The 26,871-nt window shown below is 47.1% G+C and overlaps 2 protein-coding genes across 2 annotated transcripts in view; one reads left to right on the top strand and one right to left on the bottom strand.

Moving 5' to 3' along the window:
- The window catches only part of LOC134032052 (rod cGMP-specific 3',5'-cyclic phosphodiesterase subunit alpha-like), a 154,802-nt gene that overhangs the window by 17,596 nt on the left and 110,335 nt on the right, over window positions 1-26,871 (top strand). The gene's annotated exons all lie outside the window — the stretch shown is intronic.
- ppargc1b (peroxisome proliferator-activated receptor gamma, coactivator 1 beta) overlaps window positions 1-26,871 on the bottom strand; it is a 34,822-nt gene that overhangs the window by 6,616 nt on the left and 1,335 nt on the right. The window contains exons 2-6 of the mRNA XM_062475843.1: window positions 4,852-5,034; window positions 3,962-4,153; window positions 1,847-1,969; window positions 540-1,530; window positions 302-347 (exon numbers count right to left, since the gene is read on the bottom strand). Coding sequence (XP_062331827.1) covers window positions 302-347; window positions 540-1,530; window positions 1,847-1,969; window positions 3,962-4,153; window positions 4,852-5,034 — 1,535 coding nt within the window. The remainder of the gene's footprint in view (window positions 1-301; window positions 348-539; window positions 1,531-1,846; window positions 1,970-3,961; window positions 4,154-4,851; window positions 5,035-26,871) is intronic.

The raw sequence follows: 26,871 nt of genomic DNA, 5'->3' as shown, positions 1-26,871 counted from the left end.
CTTTACTTTTTTACAGTGCTACTGTATACTTATGTATCACTGGTCTGAGACAGTCTAGATTTATGAGTAAAATGTGTGAGTATTTTACTATAATAACACAATGTGGAGGAGGGAACTAGCTTCCCACAATTCCTCTGAGGGATTGTTTGGTGCACATCTGAGGGCAAAACATGTACTACAGAGCGTACGCTCTCAGGTTAGGAATGAACACGATACATGCCAAAGCTCTGTTATTTTGTATTAAACCTCAGGTTGCATTCCCAGTGTGGATTAAGATTACGTAAGAGACAGTAACACCAACCCTGTGGATTTCGGTGTCAACGGAAGACAAAGGCAGGATCGTTTCTCTGCAATTAGAACAGAAACACCAGTGATTATGTGACTGGTCAGAACACCATAATAGAGCATGTGTGGGGTTTTCTGTGCTTCTGCCTGAATGTGGGTTACTACACTGTGTAACAAATGATTTGAATTGCACGATTCCATCTAAAAGTGATAAATCTAATTTGTAGCATTTGTGACTTGTTTGTTTTTCCTACCTTTGTGGCAGCAGGAGTTTCCAGGGTCTGCCTTGGTTTGGAGGCTGCTCTCGGAAGCCGTCTCCTTCCCCACGGGATTTCTCATGTACTGCTTGACCTCCGCCGTCTCCTGGCTGCCGCCCTGCCCCGCCCCAGACTCCACCCTCACGCGCCCCTGCCGCACCCGCTTGGCAAAGCGGCTGGGGAAGGAGGCCAGGCGGCGGGAACGACGCACAGAGAAGGACGAGTCGTCCACCTCGGGACTCCCGGGGCCGGGGGAGCCTCCTAGGGCCCTGTCAGCCCTGGAGGAGGCGGGCAGGGGGAGGTCTGGTCTGGATGAATGACTGGCCTGGCTGGGACTCTGCGGGGGCTCGGCGGAGGCGGGGGCCGCCTTGGTGTGATGTCCCCTGCTGTGGATGTAGGGGGGGCTGTGCAGTCTGTAAGGCTTGCTGACGTCAAAGGACGTGACCGCCTCCAGCAGCTCGCGGAGCAGGGAGTTGGCCTTCACCTCCCGCTGGTGAGAGAAGGCTGGGCGCGGCCGCGGGCCTCCGCCCTGGGCTTGGGGGGCAGCCGCTTTGTGACAGTTCGGGGGGCTGCGGGCGGTGGAGCCCTCGGGCCTCGCCCGGCGCGTGAAGCTTGAGGCCTCGCGCTCCCGGCGCTCCCAGGCTCCCTGCTTGCGCGCGGGCAGACAGTACGTGTGCATGTACTTGATGAGCTCCACCATGGAGTGCAGCTCCTTCTCTGAGGAGAACTGTGGCTTGACGGGCTCGGCCGCGTGGGGGGGGGCCTCCGCCTCGACCTCGCTGCCTGAAGACTCCTCCTCTTCCTCCTCTTCCTCGTCTTCCTCCTCGGAGTCGCTGTCGTCGTCTTCGTCATCCTCCTCCTCGTCCTCTGTGTCGGCGGAGGGCGTGTCCTCTGCGTCCTGCGCTGTGGTCAGGTGTCGATGGAGCTCCGTGCACAGGTGGCCCGCCGGTCGAACTGCACGGGCCTTGCACTTTTGGGTGCTCTCGTTCTGTAAGCACAAACACACGGAATTACTCTCTCGACGCTGACAGGATTGGATTAGGGTTAGGCGCACCAAAGCATCACATTCTCCCGCTTGACACAGCAGCCACCTGCTACAGCTCCGCCTGCCTCACACTCACCTTTAAACACTCTTTGCCACAGATGCACTGATGGGAGAGCATTTCTGAACATGCTTGCCATTTTCAGTAGCCAAATTTGATATTTGACCTTTATAGCTCCCCGGAACTCGTCTACCATTAGTTAGGCCCAGCTGCCAAGACTGGAGCTGTACTGCCTTGGTCTCTATGTCTTATGGCACTCACCTTAACCAGAGGCCTGAGGGGTTTGAGGTAAAGGCTCCTGTTGTTATTGCGATTCCTGCTCCCCTCTTTGTTTGCGTCGATGCCCGTGGGCACATTAGGGGGCGTCAACAGAAGCTTCTTCAGCTGATGAGGGAGAGATGGGAGAGAAGCGAGGAGAGGGTCAACTATCATCTCTCTGTACACTGTTACTATTCATCTCCCCCCCCTCCAAATAACAGCATCATCAGTACCAAATAACCCCATTATTTGAACAGAGAGCACAAAAGGAGCACAGGCAAAGTACAGACAGGTATCAAATCCTAGCGCACACTGACGGCTGATCTCTCCTGACGATCTGCTTTGCTGTCTGGAGACATTACAACTCGGTCGGATGTTTATTTCCTCTTTGGGCTTGACGAGCACAAGCTAGGCAGTGACAGTAGAGAATCAGCAGATGAAACACTTCTACGTAAAACAACAGCCCTCGACTGCTGCTCTGCATCAGGCGTACGCACACACTTCGACAAAGTAGGAATGGAGATTCATACTGGCTGATTATCTAAAGACCGACACCTGTGATATGTTTTCTAAACCTGGTACAAATAGACAACGATATAGTTTCTGGGTGAATCTGCCAGTGCCAACTTGGCGCAAGGTTCACGGTGTGAATGGTGTCTCTATGTCAATGGATTAGATTGAAGAGGGCACTAGGAGGGGTTTACAAATGGAACTGTGGAGCAGTCTGTTTTTGAGGTCTGGCCCAATTTCCGAGCCTTTGCAGCTCAATAGAAGCCTTGTTCTCTGGTCAGGCATAGGGACAGCCCTGAGTAGGGGGTCCACAGCCTGCAGTTACAGCTCTGGTCTTCAGAACAGGCCAGCCATGTCTCCACTCACAAGCGGGGGATAGTGGATGAATCAATCTGGTAAATGACTAAAATGGAAATGAACACTAGTTTGGGGGTGTCTAGAAAGCTGAAAACTAAATTGACGCTAAATGTGTTTGTAAAAGGTTACTGTACCCCTACTATTCTCCTATTTAGTCTACGTTTGAGGCTGGAACTATGTTGGCCTATGGCATTTACATTTAGTCATTTAGCAGACGCTCTTATCCAGAGCGACTTACACTAAGTACAGGGACATTCCCCCCGAGGCAAGTAGGGTGAAGTGCCTTGCCCAAGGACACAACGTCATTTGGTTGGCTTAGCCGGGAATCGAACTAGCAACCTTCTGATTACTAGCCCGATTCCCTCACCGCTCAGCCACCTGACTCCCTATGGCACATGTTTATTCCTGCTACTCCTATCTATTTACATACTACAGCCAGCTGAGGTTAGCACCATTTCCAACTATTTGAATGAGAGGCCTCTGTGCAGTGTGGAGTAAATCTGTTCACAATGGTCTGCTGTCACTGTGATCATCTACAGTAACCATGGTATTATGCAGGCAGGCTGCTACTCTAGTTTCATTCAGTAGCCAAACAACGGTGTCTTTGTCTGTGACCCTTCACAACATACGATGTGTGTAACCCTTTAAACAATGTCAACATGTTAGTATAACTTGCAGGTATTTTGTCTTGAAACAAGAGCCACAAATACCTGTAAGAACCTGAGGTAATTAGAACCTGAGGTAATTAGAATGGTTCTGTTACACTGAGAGAAGGAAATGTTAATCCTGCAGGAGTGACTGGAGAGAGGAAGGACAGAGGAATCCCACAGCACAGTGAGAGAGGGAAAGAGTGGGATTGGGTCACAGGATTCACAGAATCAAAGGTGGACTCCGTGACCTGCCAGGTCAAATTGGAGGCTGGCAGGAACCTACAGTACAGTAGCAGTCACAAGATTTACCGTCCTCTGAAAATAACATGGAACATGAAGTACTGAAAGAAACAAAGAGCAAGAGGTATCAGTTTTTGAAGTTAGCCCAGGCGGTATGTGTGGCCAATTCTTCCCGCCTCTCTGTAAGAGTCATCGTTATTAGCAGGACGTTTTTTACCAGTTGTTAAAAAAGACTTTAAATGATATATTAAGCCCAAAATGAGAAAAGTTCAGACCTGTGTTGCCTATCAAACCCATGCTGTCAGGCAGTCAGAGCAGAGGCCCATCCACATCCACTTAAACAGCAAGGAAGGGTTCTTACTAGAGACTGGTCTTCTGTCTCTGCACTGAGGCACTCTGGGAAGGGCTCAGTGTCCAATGGAAGGTCTTCCTCATCTTCCTCAAGCTCCTCCCCTAGAGAAGGGAACACAGACAGCCCCCCCACCTCGTCCTCCACCATGCCATCCAGGCTGTCTGTCAGGGCAGCCAGAAGGGCCGCATTCTCCTCTTCTATCTGCAGGGGGCGGTATAACAGAGAGCAATACCAGATCAATTACGATCGGTGCATGGTGCTTGCAGTATATACACAGAATGTCCATATCCTATATGGTTGGTACATTCCAGGAACAGGCATCTTGTGGGACACTGATGGTACAGTCGAACTTGAAGGTTAAATGACCAGAGGTAACAGATCGGTGTCTTCTCTTCCCATCGCCAACACAGATCTATCTGAACATGGCATCATCGCCTAGCTATGGTAACCAAACCCTGGAACCCTTGTGAATCAATCCCATCCTATACAAATCTGTACATATCTGTGCATTAGTCAAATCAATAACCCGTTAGCCTGTCTGGAATATAGTCCAGTTGTTAATCTGTGCTACTCTGATCCCAGCTAGTTGAGCAACAAAAGGGGTTTATTGGAGATCCGATACATATGGTAGAAGATTTAGGTGAATGTGTAAGCAGGCAGACCATGTACATGCCAGGTGGTAGACGTATTGTACTGCCCTTCCAATCTGGAAATGATGCAGGGATATAACCATTACAGAGACAAACTCCAGTACAGGACCACTACAGAGGATTCATCCATGGAGGTTCGGGGGAGGAGATCTGCAGTTCTGCAGTCTTCCTCTCTCTTGATGCTGAAAAGGCTCCTAGAATTCCTCCCCTCTTGTGATCAGTTATAACTGGCCTTAACCGGTGTCTCACCTCAAAGAGCTGATCTCCTGTGCTGTACTGTACGGAGGCAGGCGAGACGTCCGATTGGTCGTTACACCAGTGGAGCTCGCTGAGGCAATTGACGCTGTCGAAGTCGCTGGCGTCCAGCTGTGATAGGTCGATGTCCGGGAAGTCTGCATCCAGGCGGTCTGAACACACCTCCTCCTCCCCGTACTGATGAGACAAGGCGAGAAGAAAAGAGAGGGAAAGGTCACATTAGCTTGGGTTCAAAGGGCCGCTTCTTTGCTGATACAGGGTAACATTATTTGGGGGGAGGAGTCCAACAGTCGTGTTGAGTAACAGTTTAGTAGCGAACCATGGTAACCATGCTAACCATGTAACTGAAGCTGGTGTGCCTTACTGAGAGGAAGAATATGTAGGTATTTTATTTTATTGTTGTTGTCAAGTCTTCTTCTGTTTAGGTTCCTGCTTCTAGAGACACTGCGGAAATGTTCTGGAGTGTGTCCTCGTCTTCAAACAAACTGAAAAAAACTCGAGTCCAAACGAACCCAACAAAGAGACGACTACAGTGAAAAGATCAAAAGAAATATTATGCTACCATCCTGATCTCATCAAGGCTGCGTACAGTGCTGTGCGTGCATGTGTATAAGACACCTGGGCTGCTCAGCCCACAAAAGGGCCAAACACATGAATATTTAACCACAGAGCCATCCCTATGTATGTTTGATGGTGTCGAACACTGAATACTCAGGCTCTGTTTCACGCACACGCCCCATGCCCACAGGCCACCACGTCCATCCAATCCATTCATGTTGCTACGGTGGACCTCGAGCTGAACTGGTAACTGCAGACGACAGTGACAGTCAATTCAGACCAAAGCAATCGCTTTAACAGGGCCTAATCATGGCCAATCACTTTCAATAGCAGACAATACAACACTCTCTCAACACAATTTCTGTAGCTGCCGTCAAGCCAGCATAGACACATTCACACGCATCTGCAAACACACTCTTTCTCTGCATGCAAGCATGGTATTGAGGTCCTTGATTTCAGAAAAATAAGACTTCATGTCATCAAAGTTCACTCACGTTTTTTTCACTGCACATAAATGCAGTGGTAATAAGTCGCTGGTCTACAAATTCAACCCAAGCAGTATCAGCAACGGCCTGATTGCTCAAGCCGCTTAGCTACGTTGATCAGGATGAGGGTTGTGATAGGGTGATGAGACAGTAGTAAGGAGAAGATAGGATGAGGATGTCCTCTGCATGGCCCTGCCCGAGGTCACCCTCCCCCTAGCGCACACACACACGCCCATCCCCCACCTTATCCCTCCCCTGCAGCTGATGCAGGTGTGTGGATCCTCCTGGGATAAGTGTGTGTGTGTGTGTGTGTGTGTGAGAGGGAATGCGTGTATGTTTCATGCAGCGTTTAGCACCCAGCTCACATCCCTCTCCGCCTGTGTCTGACTCATCCCCTGCCCTTGCTCAGTGCACCCCCCCCCCCCCCACACACACACACACACACACCCACCCCACCCATCGCTCCTCCTTCTCAAGCAAATCATCAGCGAGGCAGATCCATTTCAAAGCCTGACCGCTCTCCATTTCCAGGCGGACGTCGTCTTTTCAATCCCCCTCTTTTTGTCTTTCCCTCCCCCTCTGGATGTCAACCGAGAACAGCCTGAACATGGGCTGCACAGGCACACCGACGGCAGCACGGACGGCAGCACGGACGGCAGCACGGACGGCAGCACGGACGGCAGCACGGACGGCAGCACGGACGGCAGCACGGCACGTGAACACACGCTCACAGTCTCTCCATGCAGAACAGCACCGACTTACACACCGCAGACCGTCAATTCTGTTTTCACGTATTCTCTTTCTCCGTGTTTCTCCCAGACATGTCTCCCAAACACACGACTCCACCTGAATCCCTGTAAAGACACACAGGGCTTTATGGGACAGTACACAGGGCACGCAGCGCACCAGAGACGAGTGAAGCTTCCAGGTTTATTGCAACAACTCATTACACAAAGAGCAATCGCAATCCGGGATAGGAGGGCCACTGGTACTGTGTGTGCATTCTGTGTCAATCTGTTAGAGCAAATGCGGAAATACAGCAAAGCCAGCTACTGTATGGAAGCACGGGGGTGTCACCCTAAGGTACAGGAAAGGAAGGATGCCACTTATGGAAGACACTGATGGAGGGTTTTGTTTCTGTCCGGGCTAATGCAAGCACCCTGCGGATGGTGGGGCGCCCTGCTGCGCTACTGACAGGTTCAAAGCAGGGCGGCCGGGGAAAGAGCCACCTGGCCTGTCACTCCGTGTCCGTGTCAGGACATCAGGAAGAAGGATGGCCTCAACCTTCTCCTCGGCTCCGGACCTTTGTCCTCTGCCCATCACAATGGCTCGGCATCAAAATGGCAGATAGAATAGAATAGAGAGAGAGAGAGAGAGAGAGAGAGAGAGAGAGAGAGAGAGAGAGAGAGAGAGAGAGAGAGAGAGAGAGAGAGAGAGAGAGAGAGGCGGCTACTCTGATTGACCTCGCTGCAGATTTGACAAGAAACATGCCTGATGTATTAAGAAGATAACAGATAGGTGTTCAGCTCTGGCTACTGTGAGGGCCCAGCTATCTAAGGTATGTTATATATAGTTGTTATCCTTGGTCTTATGAATGGCTCTCTTACGCAAGCTGCTTGTGACAGGCCGGGATTGAAATTCTGGTTGTGCCGAACAGAAATGGACTCTCTAGTGCCTCTGCAGGCTGGGAGGAGACAGACGAGCCCGTGATGCCGACGTCTCTAAGCACTCCTGTGTCCTCGGGTCGCAGCAGCAGGCAGGAGCCAGCAGGCCATCAACAGTGCCAGGTTTTTTTTTGACCTAAAGGAGTTATTAATGGACCTTGAGAGAGACACCGCCAGTGACCTCAGTGTTCAGTCAACCAATGGACGCCATGCCCCTTCATAATCCCTCTAAATTGTTGCCAGATTAGCAGTTAAACTAAGTCTGTGTCCCAACACTCTACTATCGACTACAAGCCAAGGGCGAGTGCCACGGTGGGTCAAAGAGAGAACAACAAGGTGGCTTGGAGGTTTACATTTGTAGGAAGAGGAGGGAAAACTGCAATAAGAGGGGGTGTAGCAATGAGTGGCATACTGGGATAGAGGAATACACTTGGTGTGAAGGAGAGAGGTATGGAAGGAGTAACAGAGTTAAGGAACGGACAGAAAGGAAGAGAAGTCCGACAGGGTTGAGAGACAGAAGGAGACATAGACATTGAGTGAGAGGAGGAAAAATAGAGAGAGAGAGAGAGAGAGAGCTGGGCTCAAATACATGTATCTTAGTAGGCTAGTAATGGGATCTGATTGTCAATCCAATTCAGTACTAAGAAAAAGAGCTTTGATAGTCTGCCAAAACTGACCATTCAAGGTTGGGCTTTAGTATTAGAATGGATTGAAAATTAGGTTGCAGGTCTGAGGCTGGGCTAAAGGCCCAGATACAGTGGTAAGCTCCTCTCCCTACTGTCTTCTGAGACCACATTAATCCATTCTGCAGACTTACTGTTGGCTAGCGCACTGCCCTGTGAATCCACGGGTTGAGATTCATCTCAACCATTTTATCTGTCGTTTTAAGAATTTTGTGAGCATATCATGTATGTCGGAGCTAAAATGATGAATTATTCTAGGTGCTGGTGACGGTGAAGTCAAATTCAGATGGCAGGTACAGTGCTTAATGCACACAGAGCCTGTAGGAAAATTGGATGGTGGAAATGATTCTCCCTCCCTCTCTGAGAGAATAGGGAGTTTACTAAACAACCACCAGGTGGCCAATTAAAACTCTCAAAAAGTAGTAGTAAAACAGAACCGAACAACTTTTACTGAACAAAACCATTGTCATAGAGCAAAATACCAGGGAGAGTAAAACTCAGCCTAATCAAGCATAAAAGATTGATTGATGGGTTTTTTCTTACCAAAAAACGGATCCTGAATAAAGCTATAAGGCAACAGAGACCAGAGTCTAGGTACACACAAACCTGAAAATAAATTATAATAAAAACAAAGAAATACATAAAAATAAAACGGAAATACTGACATGATCAATAAATAGCCTATAAAAAATGTTTTTGCAGAGCCTCGTTATACTAGGATACTGTTCAGGATGGGATGTAGAGTGGAAGGATTTGAGTAAAATGGTGAAGGCTAGACAAGGAAATGCATGATTGGTGGGCTGAGGCAGGTGACTAAGGCTAATGTAAAAAGCCCAGAGGGCTAGGCTTGGGGTGTGGTGTTACTCTGGAAGACCAGGGTGCTGCTTGTACCTGCTGTGGGATTAAGGAGGCGAGGAGAGAGATCCATACCACACACACACAGACACACACACACACACACACTCAGACGTGTCCATTCTCTCACCTCCCATCACTCCACACTGCAAACACACCCTCCTTCCCCTCCCCTCTCTCCCCCTCGCTCCTTTTCATACCACTGGTCACGACTCCATAATGGAGGACACGGAGCAGAGCGAGAGAGAAAGAGAGGGAGAGAGGGAGGGAGGGAGGGAGGGAGAGAGGGAGAGAAGGAGGGAGGAAGCATCAAGGGGAAATGACGAGGGCAGGAGGAGAGGAGTGAAAATAAGAAGGAAGAAACTGAGATGAGGGAGGGACAAGTGGGATGTGACCAACCACCACACACGTCACTTCAGGATGCAGCCAGTGTGATCCATGTTGACTGCAGCTGGTGAGGACTCGAGTCTGTAACAAGCCTTGGTGAGAGCTGGGTCCAATAGGATTACAGATCTCAACGTCCATCTGCCTGGGTTAAACGGCCACTGTGTCACCCTGAATAACCACACAAGGGGCCACATTCGTACCACTAGATGTCAGTAGAAACACCCCAATTTCTACACACAAAACACATAGCCTTTCCAGAGGTCAAACTGCAGGTTATGTTTTAACACGGATAACAAGTAGCAATGATTAAGAGCGTATCCGAACCAGTCTACTTGGGTGGCGTCTAGAAATTCTCGCCCTCTTTGCATAGCATCTACCCTGAATGTCTACATCTCCAACTGTCCCTCTCTCTCTCTGCAAGTCTAAATATGGAAGTGGTTTCTGCAGCAGTGGACTTGCAGGCCCCCCCCATCCCCACCCCCCTTCGCTCTCTCTCTGGGGGGACACACACGCAGCAAGGACATTGACCTGTGGTTCCCAAAGTCAGTCCTCTACAGCAATGCATTGTGGGCTGGATATAGGAAGAGTTTGAGTGGAGGGGAGGAGGTTCTGCGAGTAGCGAGGGGAGAGTTTTGGCAAAATGGATCTTGTTGTGTCGTGACACCCATAAATCATTCTCTCTGGTTTCTCTTCTCTGGTCAATAGTGGTTGAGAAATGCAAGTAGAAAATATCCCCTCCTCTGTTTGCCAGAACTCTATTTTAGGGGCAACCCAGGGTGGTTTGTTTTGAAACCCTAGCACTACCCGAAACACAGCCATGACCTATGCTGGAGGGATCCAAAGGTTGAAAGGACAGAGCTTGAGACACAGCTGTTCTAGTCGCACACACGTCCATACGCCATGGTGGTCTCTTCTGGAGATGGCTTTTTAGGGAACAAAGAGATACGACACAAACAACATCCCAAAATAATTCATGAAAAATATCAACAGATCTTTTAAGCTTAGATGCTTTACTGCTCTACAGGAAACAATGCCACAAAAAGGGCTACAATTCCAATTTTCTTATTATGCAAACTGTTGAAAGTGTTATAAGTTTACTTTTTGATGCATGAATATCAACTTAACACAAAATGGCCATAATTACAATTTAAAAACAATATTTACATTTACATTTAGTTATTTAGCAGACGCTCTTAGAGCCAGAAGCCTCAATATTAATTACATAAGTAAAAAAATAAGTACCGCCAAGTACAGGTGTCTGGATACTAAGCAGGTGTCCACATACTTCATATGGTGAAGCTTTGCAGGTAATATTTCATTGAACGAGTTAACTCAATTTAAATCAACTCACAGATGTCTCACAGCTGAATTAATACAGGAGCTACAGATCTGCGTTGTCATGTGAGAGTCTGAATCAATTCCCTGCAAATCAGGAAGAGGAGACATTACATTTAGCAGACGCTCTTATCCAGAGCGTCTTACAGTAAGTACAGGGACATTCCCCTGAGGCAAGTAGGGTGAAGTGCCTTGCCCAAGGACACGTCATTTTGCTCGAACCAGCGACCTTCGGATTACAACCCCGATTCTCTAACCGCTCAGCCACCTGACTCCCTGACCAAGAGGACTTCAGAAAACGGGCATTTTGGGGCCACCTCTCTGGTAGCCTATAGTGTACCTAACTACCTGTATATCTCCCTGTGGTATCTGACTAGTTTCCTGTCCTCCCAGCCCTCCTGCCTTTCTTGCTTCCAGGGCTAGCAGTGGGTGTTTGGGGTAGCTGAGTCATCCAGTCTTCATGATGGTTAAGCAAAAGTCAGAACCATCTGCTACAGTAGCTGGCCTTGCCCAACCTAGCTTAGCACAGTTGGTAATGTCCCTTCTGGCTCTGAAATATATCCAGGCAGAGCAGTACAAATGAATCTTAGCGGAGCATCATCATCACAGAAGGCTCCCCAGATCCATCTTTTATGTTAGCGGTGATGAAGGTTCAACAATAACAGTGGGAATTACAAGCACTATTTATCACCCAAGCACTGAAAATGACTCTGATTAGAGTGTGGGGGGTGGGACTGGTGTTGCTGTAAGAGGATGAGATTATCAGTTATTGTCAATGGCTGGGCGATGATTTACCGCTCTAGAAAAGGTTGTTAGTGCTAAGCATCAGAAGCAACCCGGTTTTGGCCCCTAATGATTTCTGGGGATAAGCCCCACCAGCTAAGGTTATACAAAGGGGGTTGTGGGGGCAAATAATTAGTGCGAGGTCACTTCAGATCCTACTACAACCAAGCTTCCAACAGGGCAACCTCATTAGCTTTAAGATTAGTATTTGTTATTGTTTTTGTGGAGAAACTGTTTTTTAGGAACATACATTTTCAGTCAAAAACACACAGCAAATGAGTAAAAGGTCAGACTTATTTACTACTTATTTCAAAACCACCTCACTTATAGATTTGTGATAGACAAATCAGATGCTGGACTCTGTGGTGAAATGGAGTCAGAAAAGTGGGTCTCCCCCCATACAAGTTTAGCTTAACCTTTGGGAGACATTCCTATTCAGTACTTCTCCTACCCTGCAGTGTGTGACTGTGTGACTGTGTTTTAATGTGTGTGATGGAGTGGAATGTCTAAAGAGCTTTGAAGGGCCGAGCTACAGAAACCTGATTAAGGCCATTACCTTACACCACCCAGTGTATGCTGAAACTCTTCATTAAAAAAAAAGACAAAACAGCACAAACTTATTATACAAATTGTGATTCATTCCCATAATGTTCTCTCTTCCTACATATTTCTGGCTTCAGATGACTGCAGGAGATTTGACAGCAATGAACAAACAGCCCCCTGCTGATTCCTTAGAAATCAGGAACTACAAACTGAGCATCTAGGGTCTACAAATACATTTTTAGACTGACATGTAATCCACTGTTATTACCAATTGGAGGTTGATGGGAGGTTAAAGTTTGGTGAAACAGAGCATGAGCCTAGGCAATAGACTGTTTTACAATCGTACATTTGTAACATTGTAACATATATTGTCTTCCCCTCACTGGGCGTTGAGATGTTTTGTAAGACCCTGGATCCCTGGTTCCCACAGCAACCACCCCCAACCCCCCCCCCCCCCCCCCGCCCGGGTGCATCTCCTAGTCCCAGGAGGACTGAAGGCTATCTCCTACCCCGTCACCCCCCACCCCAAATCCATTTGGCAGCTGCTTAGCGCTGAAAACAGATGCCCCCTTTTGTGTCCTCATCTAAACTTCGGGGATACATTTTGCATGGGTGTCTTCCTCCCACCAGCTTGGTGCTACGGCAGTATCAGATTAGCACCTGAGCTTCCTCCCACCTCTCCTCGGGCTCAGGCCCTGTAAATGATTTATACTCTACACTGAGAGAAGGTTAGCACCAGGAGGAGAGGATGACATAGGAGTTAGGGTTAGCCAGAAGGAGATTGAGGTAACAGTGAGCAGAACCCAAACCTAACCAATCGAACGCAGCCTTGTTCAACAGTTGTTTGGGTCGCAAAAACACATTGCAGAAGGCTAAGCATAGTAGCTGTACAGAAGGACCCAGTTAACGGAAACACAAGTGTCTTTCCCACTGTGCAAGGTTGCTGATTGTTGGAACCAGCTGCCAACTAGCCGGCATGTTAATCATTCAGCCAGCCAGCTAGTCAGTTATATGGTCAGTCACACCGCCAACTAGTCAGTCTGTCACTCATCACGTTGGCCCATCCTTATTTCTAAATGTTCCACGATCATCTTTCTCTGGGGACACAGAACACCTGTTCAGGATACGATGTATCTAGTTAGTTGATCTATTTTGTCGTGAGATTTGTGACAATAGATCTAAGCTAGATCAATAATGTGTGTATTTCTACACACTAAAATAGAACTGTCCTTCCAAAAAAGCTTTTTTTTAATATTGGGTGGATCAAATCATGTCAGCCCTCCAACCAGACCATCCACCAATCCTCAATTCTCTTACCATTTAATTATTGGGTTGACTCGATTTCAAAACAATTCTTGAGTCATCACAATTCTTGACTTGATTTTTCACCACGCCCCTTCTCTGTTGCAATGGGATGCAAACAGAAGAGGACATTCCATTATAGAACACCCGGAATCATGAACTCAGAATGACATCACAACCTCATCCCCATGCCTAAACAAGGTGTTATGTGAGGTACTCAAAGGTTGAAGTCTACAGTCTACAGTAGACCGACACAACTACAGCATTGTAATGGGCGTCAACTTTGCTGGAAGAAACCTTGTTTGTTCATCAGTAGAGTACGTACGTTTTTGAGGCTTACAGTATCACAAAAACGAATCACATTGAAACAGTTTTGAATGATGAACCTATTACAGTGAGCCTCCCTCAAACAAAGTGAAAGTACACACACCGTCATTCCAGTTAGGCGCCGTCGATCCCAGATCAAAGTTCGTTGGCTACAGAAATGTTGCCTGACTGGCAGCCAAGGGGAAGTGTGTGTGGGGGGTGGGGGTTAGGGTTAGGGTTAGGGGGGGGGGAATGGGATGGGGTGGGGTAACTGGTAACAATCCCACAATATTTTTTTATCCATGACAAAGGAGACACACCCAAACTGGCTAAACGCTAACCCTTCCCGGGCTTGCTCCGCGACCCATTCTTCTCTGTGGGAGTTCTGGAATGCGCCACACTGTGTCAGGTGCACCCAGGGAGGGGCCCCGCTCTTCAGAAGCGTTGCTAGGAGACACGTGTTGTGTGTACGTGGCGTGGCCCCCCTGCTGAGCGCGGAGAGGGGATGCATGTGGGGGCACAGGGGGAATGAGCTGCTTACATCCTACTCCAGTTCGCCTTTGCCGTCGCCAGCTTATTGTTCCACAGGTTGACGACAGGGTTGCTGTGTTGAATTGACAGAGCTGTGGAACAGCAGAGTGTGCGTGCGTGCCGGTGTGTGGTTAAGAGTCGAACCGTATTGCGATCATCCCTGTGGCGCATGTTCGGATGATTCCATTTTGGCAGCAGGAGAGAGACTTCTAGCAGTCACTGCTGTCCTCAGATGAACCGCCTGCCTCCCACACACACGCACACTCGCTCCGACAATACCACGTACACACGCGAACTGCGACGCACACACACACTCGCGCAGACGACAACACACACTGGCGAAGACGAGCACCACACGTACACACAGTCGCACGCGCACGTGACTGCAGTAGAGAACTCAAGACCACGGCCGAGAAAATGGAACGGAGACAGCATGAGGAAGAGACAAAAGAGGGTGACAGCCAGATAGAGTGGGAGATACGAAACGTTTGCACAAAGGTGTGTCTGTGTGAGTAAGAGAGAGAGAGAGAGAGAGAGAGAGAGAGAGAGAGAGAGAGAGAGAGAGGGAAGGGAGAGAATCAGAGGTGTGATTTCTCAGTCCATTTTGTGTTCCCCTCCTGGGAAGCAGCCTCACCTCTCTCCCTCTAGCCTGACAGCATTGTCAAATGCATCACGTTTGCACTTTCACGACTCACAGCAGTCCATCTATCCGTCTGCCTCATGTCTGTCTGCACTATAAATTCATTTATTTTCTCCCAAGTAAACCCAAGTAACAAGGTACAGTACACAATCACTATGTTTCCCTGCCCCGTTTCTCCTTCTGTCTGTGTGTGTGTGTGTGTGCGCGCACGCGTTTGTGTTGTGTTGTCTGGTTTGTGGTAAGTGAATGGCCAAAGATGGGAGAGCACTCACTTTGATTGGCTCGTTGCCCTGTAAAAGGGATAATGCTTAGGCCTTCAGAAACTGTCCTGTCACTTAAGAATTCTTTTTTCTTTTTTCATTTCCTCAATCCTCACCAGAATGAGCGAACTACAGGTGGGTGAAATCTACACGCTGAGAAACTTCTGAACTAACCTTTCATTCACGAATATTCGTTAATAGACATTATCCTTCTTAATCATTCAAGTGTTTTCTCAAATTTGCATTGAGAAGTACGAGGTGTCTGGAAGGGAGAAATCCCTGGAGACACCTCGAGGGGATGAGCTCAGCCTCATGCCTCCAGTTCTCCCTGCTGCCATCCCCATGGGTACCCAGCACTCTGCCCCAGCTCCATTTCCTCTCGTTTCGTCTCCTCTCCTCTTCCCTCCCATCCTCTCCAGATCTGCTGACACCAAGGCCATGAAGGACATGGCTCCATGCTACAAGGACAACATGGCTGGTAGGGGGGGGTGTATCTTAGTCTTGCTTTCGCTGGTCGAACACAGTTGAGATGAGGTCACTGCAAGGTCTGTGGATCCACGGAAGGACTCAAAAAATCGACACAATTAACAATCATTAATTAAACCCTTGATACACCGCAGAAGGTCTTTAACACTTTTGGTTGCCTTTATTTGAAGAAAATGGCTAGTATAACCCTAATTTGTCGCTCTACTCATTGTCGTTTCAATGAGTAACTATATAAACCAATCAGTGACAGAGGAAAATCACAACTAATACTAAGCACACATTACAATTCACGATAAATGTTTACTACTGTTTTAGTAGCACTTTCTAGGTTGGGTGTGTTTCAGGAGTGTTTTGAAAACGGTAACCTGGCACTAACTACTGGCCCTTCCACGTGCCAGTTGACAGCCAGTCAGAGAGGATTAAGGTTGCTGACATGCAGACACCTAAAGCAATATATCAGATGTAGGTGATCTAATATCCACCCCCCGTTACACCCTATCTGACCCCTCACTTCCCATGGTGTTCCTCTCCCTCAAATATCAAATACACCCACTGACCCTCACCCACACACTCATAACACACACACACACCCGGTGTGTGTGTGTTATGGCCCCCAGCCGGCCCCCAGCCGGTGCAATCAGCAGGTCTGTCCTTGAGCAGCCAAAATGAGGGATGCCTTCGTGACACATTATCACCACCTTTCCTCCCCATCACTCTTCTTTCCCCCTCGCTCTCTTTCAGAGATCCATCTGCTCTCATCAGCGGCACAGAACACACACAAACCAACACACACGCACGTACACACACAGCGTCAACCTACCTAGTTGTCATGCGTGTCAACCTACCAAGCTGTCATGAAGCTTAGCTCATGGTGGGGGACACATCTGGGCTTAGTGGTAAAACTCACAATGGTCACACGTTGAATGTGTCATTTCCAGTGGAGGCTCACATTTTTGGCATTCGTAAAAGAAATAACAAAAACGCAGAGAATGCATCAAGAATACGATGTCAGGTTTTACGATGTGTGACATGGCTCGCTGGTCAGGCAGAGGAACACCTTCAGTAACAGACTGATCATATCGAGGTGCTCAACTGAGCCATTCCGGAGCTCTATGCTATCAGCCGCTATCAGATGCTCAAATAAATCTACTGATTGGCTGGAGAGAGTGGACCCTGGCAGTTAGGACAATTCAAACATTTCCGCTATCGTATGTTCTAGTTTTTACTCCACATAAAATACCCCACAGTTACTTCACAACATGGGGAACTTTTGCTTCTGCAGTGGAGTGATCGTATGCAGTATCATAGCGACTGCAGAGACAGCAGAGGAGAGAGTGCTAGCTGAAGTGCGAGGCCGCCTTCCACTGCGTGTGACAGCCTGGTCTCATAAAAAAGGAACCATATTAGGAAGGAAAGCACCTTCTGACGAAAACAGTAACAGACGGACAGACAAAAAGAGAAAGAGAGACGTGAGGTCGACTTCCTCGTTTCATTTCCGAGCGTTTTGACCTTGACTGGAAATAATCAAGCTAATTTTGATTTTGCTAACCCGACAGCATGTGTCTGTGGCCGTGTCATGTCTCGGTGTGTCCTGTGTGCGTATTAAAAAAAAACTTTTGCTTTTATGCTTTTGCCTGTCTGTGCCTGTGTGGTACGTGTCACGTGTATGCACAGGCTACTGGTGCAGCGGCGCTTTAAATAAGGCCTGCTTGCTGGTCAGACGTGACGCAACAGCTTTGAACTTTACAGCTGTCACATGAAAGGACGTCGCACCGGATGTCGCTCTCTGCATTCAAACCTGAGAGGCGGACTGCTTTTACCGCCAGGATACATCCAGAACACATCCAGAAGTGACATGAGGAATTACTAGACAAATTATTGTTGGTGCCTTATTTATCATCGTTTGAGTGGTGCTATTTTTCTGCCATGTCTGTTGTAAACCTTCAGCCTGTTTTCAGTTTAGGTTTAACTTGGCTGTGGTTAGAGGACTGGTTCCAGGCTTGCTTTCTGAGAATCAGTAAACAGTCCACAGACACACACTCGTGCTCTATTTGGCACCTTGTGATTGGTCACACAAGGAGAATATCTCTTCCATTTCATGTGTATGGAGTGCAGGACATGCTGGGGTGGCCTGGGTGTGTGTGTGTGCGTGTGTGTGTGCGTGCGTGTGTGTGCATGTGTGCATGCCTGTGTGTCTCTCTAGTGACCTCCAGCGATAGAAATGTTTATGGTGACCTTCACGCCAGGAATACCACAGTCTTCACACACAGACAGAAACACACACACACTCACTCACACACACACACACCAGTCAGGTTGGATTATTAAAGCCCCATTCTATTCTTTCCCCATAGTGCTTGTGGGATTGTTTGTGTGTGTGTGTGTGTGTATATGTTTTCATTGAGTCATTGAATGTATAGTAACAGAAAAGGAAGAGACAGAAAAAATAGTCCAAAGCAGGTTTATAAACCCTTGATAAGAAAGTACAGGACATGTCGCAAGATGTTTTGATACTGGTCCCCAGTAGCTTTAAACACACCACCTTCCTATGGACTTTGGTACACCACCACACTCTCCTGGGTGCCAAGGAGATAAGAGGAGAGAGAAAGGGTTCAGTCTATAAGAGAGAGATGGAATGAGAGACGAGAGAGAGAGGACACAGATGGATTAGGAAAGCCACGAAGGACTTTGTCTCAGGTGTGATGTTCTGATGATGAGTGGGCTTATCCGCCTGCCTATCTCCGTTCTCATTTGTGTATCATCCCATCCAGCACTGTCTACAGTCACATCTACAGTATCTCTGTCTCGCTGTCTCTCTCTCTCTCTCTCTCTCTCTCTAGCACTGTGTGTAGTACATTCATATCTCTCTCCCTCTCTCTCCTCTCTGTCACTACCCCGGCTATTCCCAATCCATGGGTCGTGATCCCATGTGAGGGTCGCGCGAAATGAAAACAGGGTCATGGGAGAGGAAACTAAAGTGTCTCTGTAGTGCATGTTAACATGTGTAAAGCAGGCCAGCAACGTCCAAACGTTTCAATACATAACCCCGGGCGAGTGTGTTTTGACGTCCACGTGGGCCGTGTTGTTCCAAGTTCTGACGCAACGTGCAAGTACCCCTCTCTCACATGCTGGTGAATGAAATGACACCAAACAAATAAAACGATAGCATTGTTTAATTGTCATAGCCCCCAAATCCCAGGATTCCATTTCTACTAAAGACAATCAGAAATTCTGTCAGATGTTTTACAAGTGACTGTCATAGCACTGTGGTATTTCTGAGCATTTATATGAGGCATGTTGGCTGTACATTAAGCCACCCTACTCTGCTAATGGCAGCCCCAGGCTCGCAGCAAAGATGGATGTTGTGCCTGAGATGAAAGTACCTACATTTCAGCCGGTGTAGGTTAAAACTAGGTTCTATGTCCCTGTACACTACACCATCAAGGGGCTTATCTATTAATACCGGGGAGAGCGAGGGAGAGAGATTGCGAGAGGAAGGGCAAGAGAGAGAGAGAGAGAGAGAGAGAGAGAGAGAGAGAGAGAGAGAGAGAGAGAGAGAGAGAGAGAGAGAGAGAGAGAGAGAGAGAGAGAGAGAGAGAGAGAGAGAGAGAGAGAGAGAGAGAGAGAGAGAGAGAGAGAGAGAGAGAGAGAATATCCCTCCCCCTAGGTTGAATGACTGAAATATTCATGGTTGTTTTGTAAGTTCTATATTGCTGAACTCCCACTCGCCTCCTTAAATACTTCACGCGTGTGTGTTTGTGGCTGCAATGTACTAATGCAAGGCTGGCGGGTGTGCAACTTGGTCATTTCACCAGACTTCATCGTCTAGCCCTTACACAGTTTACTTAAAAAGCAACATGTGGACATACTGAAGGCAGAAGCCACCAATGACATCATTCAGAGATGGATTGGGAAATGTGTGTTACAATAAATCATGTGTTCTGTAATAATTTTATGCTTTCAATAATGATATAAAATGAGGTGTACGGTTGTTAAAATGTTCCTGTTTAGCAGTTCTTTTCTAAACTCAGCTTTCGTTGCAGGGAACAAACAGAACTTGGACAACTTTTAGAACAAATCCGGGTTCTATTCAGCTCTTTAGTGAGCCAACCTTGAGCTACTGGCACCGAACAAATGACTCAGTGTGCCTTTCCCATTCTAATGACTCTTGAACAAACACACATACACACACACACAAATACACACACATACTACATCAAGAGAGATGGTGGTGTCGTAGTGACACCACCAAAACAACCATGTTCCTGTCCTCGCTAGAGACACCAAGCCCATATGGAACAAATAAATGAAACTTCTAGAATGTGCGACTGGACCTTCTAAGATTCTAAGCAAGCCAAAAGGAGTGGGTGAATTTTCTTTTCAAAAGTGCAATCCATGGGCCTCTTTTCTTTGCTAACAAAGTGACAAAGGACATCCACACTGGTCTCTCAGCCTGGAGACAGAATGAAGTATAGTCCTCCTGACATATACCTGAAAGAAATTGTCAAGGGTCAAACTGATGTACCCTCGAGTACTCTACCTTTCACATCCTCTCTAGAGTCCTAACAGTCAGCCAGAGGCTTCATAGTCCTCTTCAAGTGACACCATCGAAAGGCCCCAAAAAATTGTTCTGGTCCCAAGAGCAGTAGTCTGGGCAGCGGGCTTGTGTGCCAAATTGCTTTCCCTCTTCTTAAAATCACCTGGAGTCAAATACCTGCAGAGAAATCAATACTCCATCAAAACCACCCTCCACATTTGCCTTTTCTAGCACTCTGCCAGGTGTGTGTGTATGCGCAGACTTTTACTAGACACAATACACTCAAAAAAAAAAAAAAAACACTTGACATGTGATCAGTGCCATTTTGTGAGTCAACATCCACCACATGTGCACATTCATTTTAACGTTCCTGTCCGCTAAGCTAACCTACCTATCACATTTCACATAGAAAAAAAGGCCAAAGGAAGTCAATGAAATCTGTCATACTGAGCAGGTATCTGGAGATCTGTGTCTGTGGGCTGATGCAGACTGGATGGTCATCACAATAAATTCCCATACACTGCTGCCAGAAGTATTCAAACAACTTGGAGGTAAAGTAAGCTTTTACAGAGAGAGAAACGAGCAAAAGCAGAGAGAGACATAGAGAGAGAGGGAAAGACATAGAGTGAGAGAGGGAGAAACTGAGAGGGAGATAGAGAGGGAGGGAGAGAGAAAGAGAGGGGGAGAGAGAGGGAGAGATTGAGAGAGACAGACAGAGAGAGAGAGAGAGAGAGAGAGAGAGAGAGAGAGAGAGAGAGAGAGAGAGAGAGAGAGAGAGAGAGAGAGAGAGAGAGAGAGAGAGAGAGAGAGAGGAGCGTGGAACAGATGCAGAAACAAGGTCAGACATAAAAGCGTTGAGGGAAATGTGCTGTAGAAAGAGTTCTGAGAGAGGAGAAAAGTACAAGGGATTCTGGGTTAGGGTTCTGATGATGCAAATTCTGCCAGATAGCACCAAAAAACAACCATGCTAATCAAACAGCAATTACACCAATCAGACCATGTCACAATTATTTAACTTGTGAAAGCGGCTAGTGGGGGCTTGAAAGAGAGGAAGGCCAACACAAAGTAGACACACCACAAACTCTGATAAGTTTGTATGGTGGAGCTGTTGAACTTATAGGGACAAAGTCAAGAGAGTGGAGCTCCAGATCAGAGGGGATGTCTTTATATGGACAAAGATACAAAGCTTCGCCTTCCAAAGAGTTTGATTCATGAAACTGCTACTTGTCCTTGCTACACATGCTCAGAAAGAGGTTATTTTACATACTTGTAAATGTTGAAGGAAGACTACAAATGATTTACAACCATTTGCTTTTACATGATTATCTTATTATTCTTATCCATGTCAATGGAAAAAGTACAAACAAGGAAATGAATGAAAATGGACGAGAGCACACATTTTACTACTCACTTACCCTAGCTGAGATGAGTCATTAGAACACACCCTTGTTATTTCGACATCATCTCTGGTATGTTTTAAACACTATAGCAGGAACATTACAGAGCCATATGTGCACAGCACAGGACAAGCCCCCACTAGTTGGAGAACATGAAAGTCTTCCCAAACACCCCAATAAAAAGAGATTCTTTTAGAACAAGTTCACAACAACACAGACTCCTCTGGTCCTTCCGTGCTCTCCACTCATCCAAAATGCAAGTTTCCCCCTTCCCTCCTGATTGGATGAGTGTTGAGTGTGAACTGCGATATTCAGGTCTCTACGCAGATATTTTATGCAATTCAGGCTTTGGATGAAGGAGACATGGGTAGCTGAAAGGTGAATTCATGCCGCAGTGTGAGGTTGTGTACGCTCTGAAGCAGATTTTCTTTGAGAATCTTTGAGTCTCTGCTCAGTATTTCCTCAATCCTAACCAGGCATTGGGAACTGAGGGAGCTTGCAGTATGGTGTGTGCCTGCTTAAATCATGCCCGCATGGACTCCAGTCATGTTCTACAAACGTTTCAAGGTTGATCAAAGGAAACTGGATACAGCATTATAGTTAATTTGGAGTGTCATTGTGGGTCTGAATACTTTCAGTTTCACTTTATGAATACTTGAAATAAGATATTTCATTAACTTGCAAAAAGTGTCTTATCTTCCTTTTTTTCTACATACATTTTAAACATAAACACAACAAAGTGTGGAAAAAGTGAAAGGCTCTAGAGTAAATATTGTCCAACATTATTGGACATATCGTACTGGTGTATTTGTATTTACTGTAGGCGTTTGTAAGTCGTTTTTTCCCCCAATTGAATTAAAAGACCCGTTTAGAATGTACTTATACGTGGACAGCAGGTGTGAGGAGCTGTGTGTGTGTGTGTGTGTGTGTGTGTGTGTGTGTGTGTGTGTGTGTGTGTGTGTGTGTGTGTGTGTGTGTGTGTGTGTGTGTGTGTGTGCGTGCGTGCGTGCGTGTGTGTGATTGAGCCTTTAGTCAGTAAAGCCATGTCAAGCTGCCAGTCTCTGGTCAGACCAAGTGGAGCTCCCATACCGGATCTCTCCAGTCACGCAATCCCTGCCTAAGCTTCCCCATCACTGGGAGAGTTCACCGCTGATCTAGGTCAGCAAAAGAGGAGGAAAAGGGGGAGGAAAGGGGGAGGAGAGGAGAGTGGTAGAAATAACTAAGGAGCAATCTGTTAACCTGTGATCACAGTGCCCTAGTGGTGAAGGAGGGTTTGTCGTTTGCCCCGATTGGACGAAAGCCTTTGGAAAACCGTTTGTGTGTCTGAGTGTGTACTGTTGTGAACTTCTCAACTGTTCTTAGCCACTCTCTCCGCCTCTCCTCCTCATGCTCCTCCCCCTGTATCTGAACCTCTCTCCCCCTAGGTGGGCAGATAGGGGCCTGTTGATGGCAGAAGCACCACCATGGCAGTTCTACACACCTGTACACTTTCCATCCTCCCGTTGTGATGACACAGCATTGAAATACATGCATACATGTTGAGCAGCCCCGACCAGGACCTGGCTGTTTACCTGCATCTGTGCGCTTCTCAGACAGCAGTCCCTGAGGTCAAACTGCACACGCCTCAAAAGCTTCACACTGTACACACACCCAGAACAGAGTTGTCACCCAGCTATCGCACTTTTTACAGCAATTCCTCAGAGTTTGCGACGACAGGTTAGAGCATGTCGAAAATGGTGTTGGTGGCGTCATGCAACAGTCAGAAGGGTTAAGTCAAGTGTGTCTAGCAGAGGAGCAAGAAAGAAGAGTGAGAGGATTTCGAGAGCAGGTTTCAGTGAGAAAGTGCATCATCATCCTCCTCTATATCCTCTTTATTCCCTTAAGAGACTAGTTGTCATGCGAACTTCACTTCTAGCACACGCCTACAGAGCCCGGCAACACTTCCTATCCTCTTGCTTTTCTGTATACTACAAAACCTTTAATCGGACCAGGGCCATAAATACAGGAATAGCTATTGTGTCACTACATTGAACATTTGAAAACAGTGTATTAATTTAGCCCTTAGCTACAACTAACAATGGCAACAAGAAAAACAGGCCTAGAAGCAAGTTCACACACCCCAGACACGTTACTGTATGAGCTCTGACTCATACAGTAACGTGTCTGGGAACTTTGGATGACCACATCCACAAACCACCAGACTGTATGCAAAAATATTGTTATCAAGCAAGCTTATTGTATCACACTGTATTAATTCAACAGAATAGTATGAAAAAACACATGACGCATTCAAAGAAAAACATACAGTACGGTCGAAGCTTGTGACATGCCAAACCAAAGGATAAAGGGGAGTTAACAGTTGATTTACAACCCTATTGTCAATATCCAGTTTTATCTCTGCCGAGTACACGTTTCTAATTAATGAGCTGGGTCTGTAACTTAGCTGGCTAAACCCCAACCTCCACTCTCGCCCTGCCGGTCTGAGCCTGCCTCGTCTCCCCAGGTGCCAGGTTACCGTGTCTGGGTTGGCATGAGGGCAACACTGCCCAATCTCATGCCACACTCCCCACATTGGAATTTTCCTGTAACCTTTCTTACTGTTTTACAACCTTCCGAAGAGGGCGGGCCACACACGCTGCTTTTCTGCTGAGCAAGTCCGGGTGACCCTGACCATGTCCTCTGGATAGACGCACAAACACACACACACGAACACGCCACCCGGGCTATTTCAAGTTCACATTACTGTGTGTGTTTGTGTGTACACACTTGGAAGGTTACCTATTCCTGATTCGACTTTCTAACAACTGAGCTGGTTATCGTCTACTGTAACTGGTCATACTCTAATTTACACAGTGGCTTCTAAATATTTTACACTTTAGCAGGCAAACAACCCATACAGATTAAAATACAGACCAAATCCTTCCCTTTCATTCATCCAACCAATGCACTAGAGCACACATCTTTAAAAACCTAAAACACAGTCTTTTTCATCATCATTCATTTGCTATTGACTGTTGAGGTCTTACTGTCAAATGCCAATTGATATAACAAACAACTGTACTAGGCCCATATCTGAAAGGCAGCCCATCCTTTAACACCGGCAAACCCTTTGTTCCTCTGTGCTGACTATTTCCTTAAGTAACCTGGTTTCCTCATGATGCACCTGCAGCCTGGTTACCTAAGTACCTGTGATGTCATCACACAGCCTGCTCCTGTTCCTCTTCTGGCTTTTTGTTAAAAAAAAAATGCTTGCCATGGCACAACCATTTTAGAATAACCCTGTGTTATACTGTGCACATGACAATACATGTTCTGTCTGGACATTGCAGTCACATAACCCTCTCCAGAAACATAATGGTTTTGCCACAGTTAAATAAAATCAAGCAACCCTTTCAGACAAAAATGACAACATACACATTACAGTATATATACCAAGAACCTATGTTTGTAGAGTGATTGGTTGGGAGTAGGGCTTTACTAGCTCCTATTTGCTCTCTGTAGGCATTCCTTGAGATGTGATCGATTCTGTCGTGTTGAGTAGTGGCATGATGTCACTCGGGGATTGGTCGAAGCCCATATGGACGTGCACAAGCGGGGCTTTGATGCAGACCTTGTGAAGACCACAAAGCCTCTGTAGAGGTTAAGTAAGGCCACACTGCCACCTAACAGCACAACATCAGGGGGCCAGGGGCTCCAGTACAGCACCTCTTATACCCCAAAAGAACTGCTTCTATCTCACATTATCCTCATTAATACTGATAGTTGGATATAGTAGTGAGACGAAGAGGGAAGAGCGGATGAGGTGAAGTCATACAGAGGCAGGAATTGAAGTGGCACATAACCCACATAAAAAGCCAAGCTAAATATAAAAATCCCTACTGACGAGTGAAAGTGAGGGGTTGAGTCTCCACGCTTCCAGTCCACCAGTACACACCTGGGGCTTAGAGATGCACACTGACCCATGACAAAGCAAACCCCCGCGCCCCCTGCAACTAACATATGGGCGGGCATGCGCACACGAGGAAACAGCCGTATTCCACGCAATGACTCCACCGACACGACGCAGGGAGTCTTACACAATCCATTGATAACGTTCAATCGCAGGAGGAAAAACTGAGAAAAGGCCGTACATCAACGCTTAAGATTAGGTTCGTTACAAGTTCATTACACAGCTCAGTCGGCGCGAGAGATGGTCAGAGAAAAGACCAAAGGAGCCACATATGTTTCAGGAGAAAAACGAAGATGAGAAAGACAGACAGAGACATACTGTAGAGGGGACAGAAAAGAGAGAGAAAGGGAGACAGAAAAGAGAGAGAGAGAGAGAGAGAGAGAGAGAGAGAGAGAGAGAGAGAGAGAGAGAGAGAGAGAGAGCGAGAGCATCGAGGACAGCCTCAGTTCTTAAGTGCCTGTCTCGTCCGCAGAACTAATACATTAGCTTCAGCTCCTGGAGGTAAGGTGAGTCACACCAGACATCAGAGGGGTTGAACACAGCACTGCAGCACACCTTGTCACGACTACTGGCCCAGCTCAGGGGAACCACTGGTGCAGCATAGGGCTGTACAAAGTCACTACGTCCTATTAAATGGAAGTAGAGTTCCTTTGGCAATTTGAAAGGATCATTTGATAGATCTTGGCACATTGTCAGAAATCCCTCAGCAAGTTCAGACAAATGACTAGGGTTAAATTGACCAACAGTATTGACAGCCCAGGCACTGCTTGCTTCTATAGTGTAGCTATGCACTTTGGTATGCTACCCTGTGACAGTTTAAATAAATTATCTAAGAATAATACATTTTGATGTGGGGAATATAAGAGAAAGGACATTGCTGAAGCTTTAAAAGATGGTGCAATGGAATCAAATTTGAGAAGATATACAATTGATGTCAAGCGTGCTTCATTTAACCTCTAGGCTATGGGAATGTTGTGTTGTGGCGATAAGTCGGATTTATCTTTACATCCTCTTGACCGGCCTAGACTGAAGTAGCCTCGGTAATGATTAGTGGTGAGCTAGGTTGCCAGGAGCAGTCACATGCAGCCTGCGGGAGGGAGTGTTGCCCTCCCCGGTCTACGTCACTGGACCCCCCCCCCCCCCCCCCCCACCCTCCTCTCTCTCTCTTTTTCTCTCTCGCTCGCTCTGAAGCTACTACTACGCACAAGAGCGGAAAGCACATGACTGCAGCAGCTTCGTGTTCTGTAACTCTGGTCACGAGGATGGAGTACTGTTACGATGCCTGCAGTTAGAACGCGACAAGCAATCAACCA

This window comes from Osmerus eperlanus, chromosome 13 (genome assembly GCF_963692335.1).
Source record: "Osmerus eperlanus chromosome 13, fOsmEpe2.1, whole genome shotgun sequence".
NCBI classification, from domain to species: domain Eukaryota; kingdom Metazoa; phylum Chordata; class Actinopteri; order Osmeriformes; family Osmeridae; genus Osmerus; species Osmerus eperlanus.
Note: the sequence above shows the minus strand (reverse complement) of the source record. Positions and strands in the feature narration are given on the sequence as shown.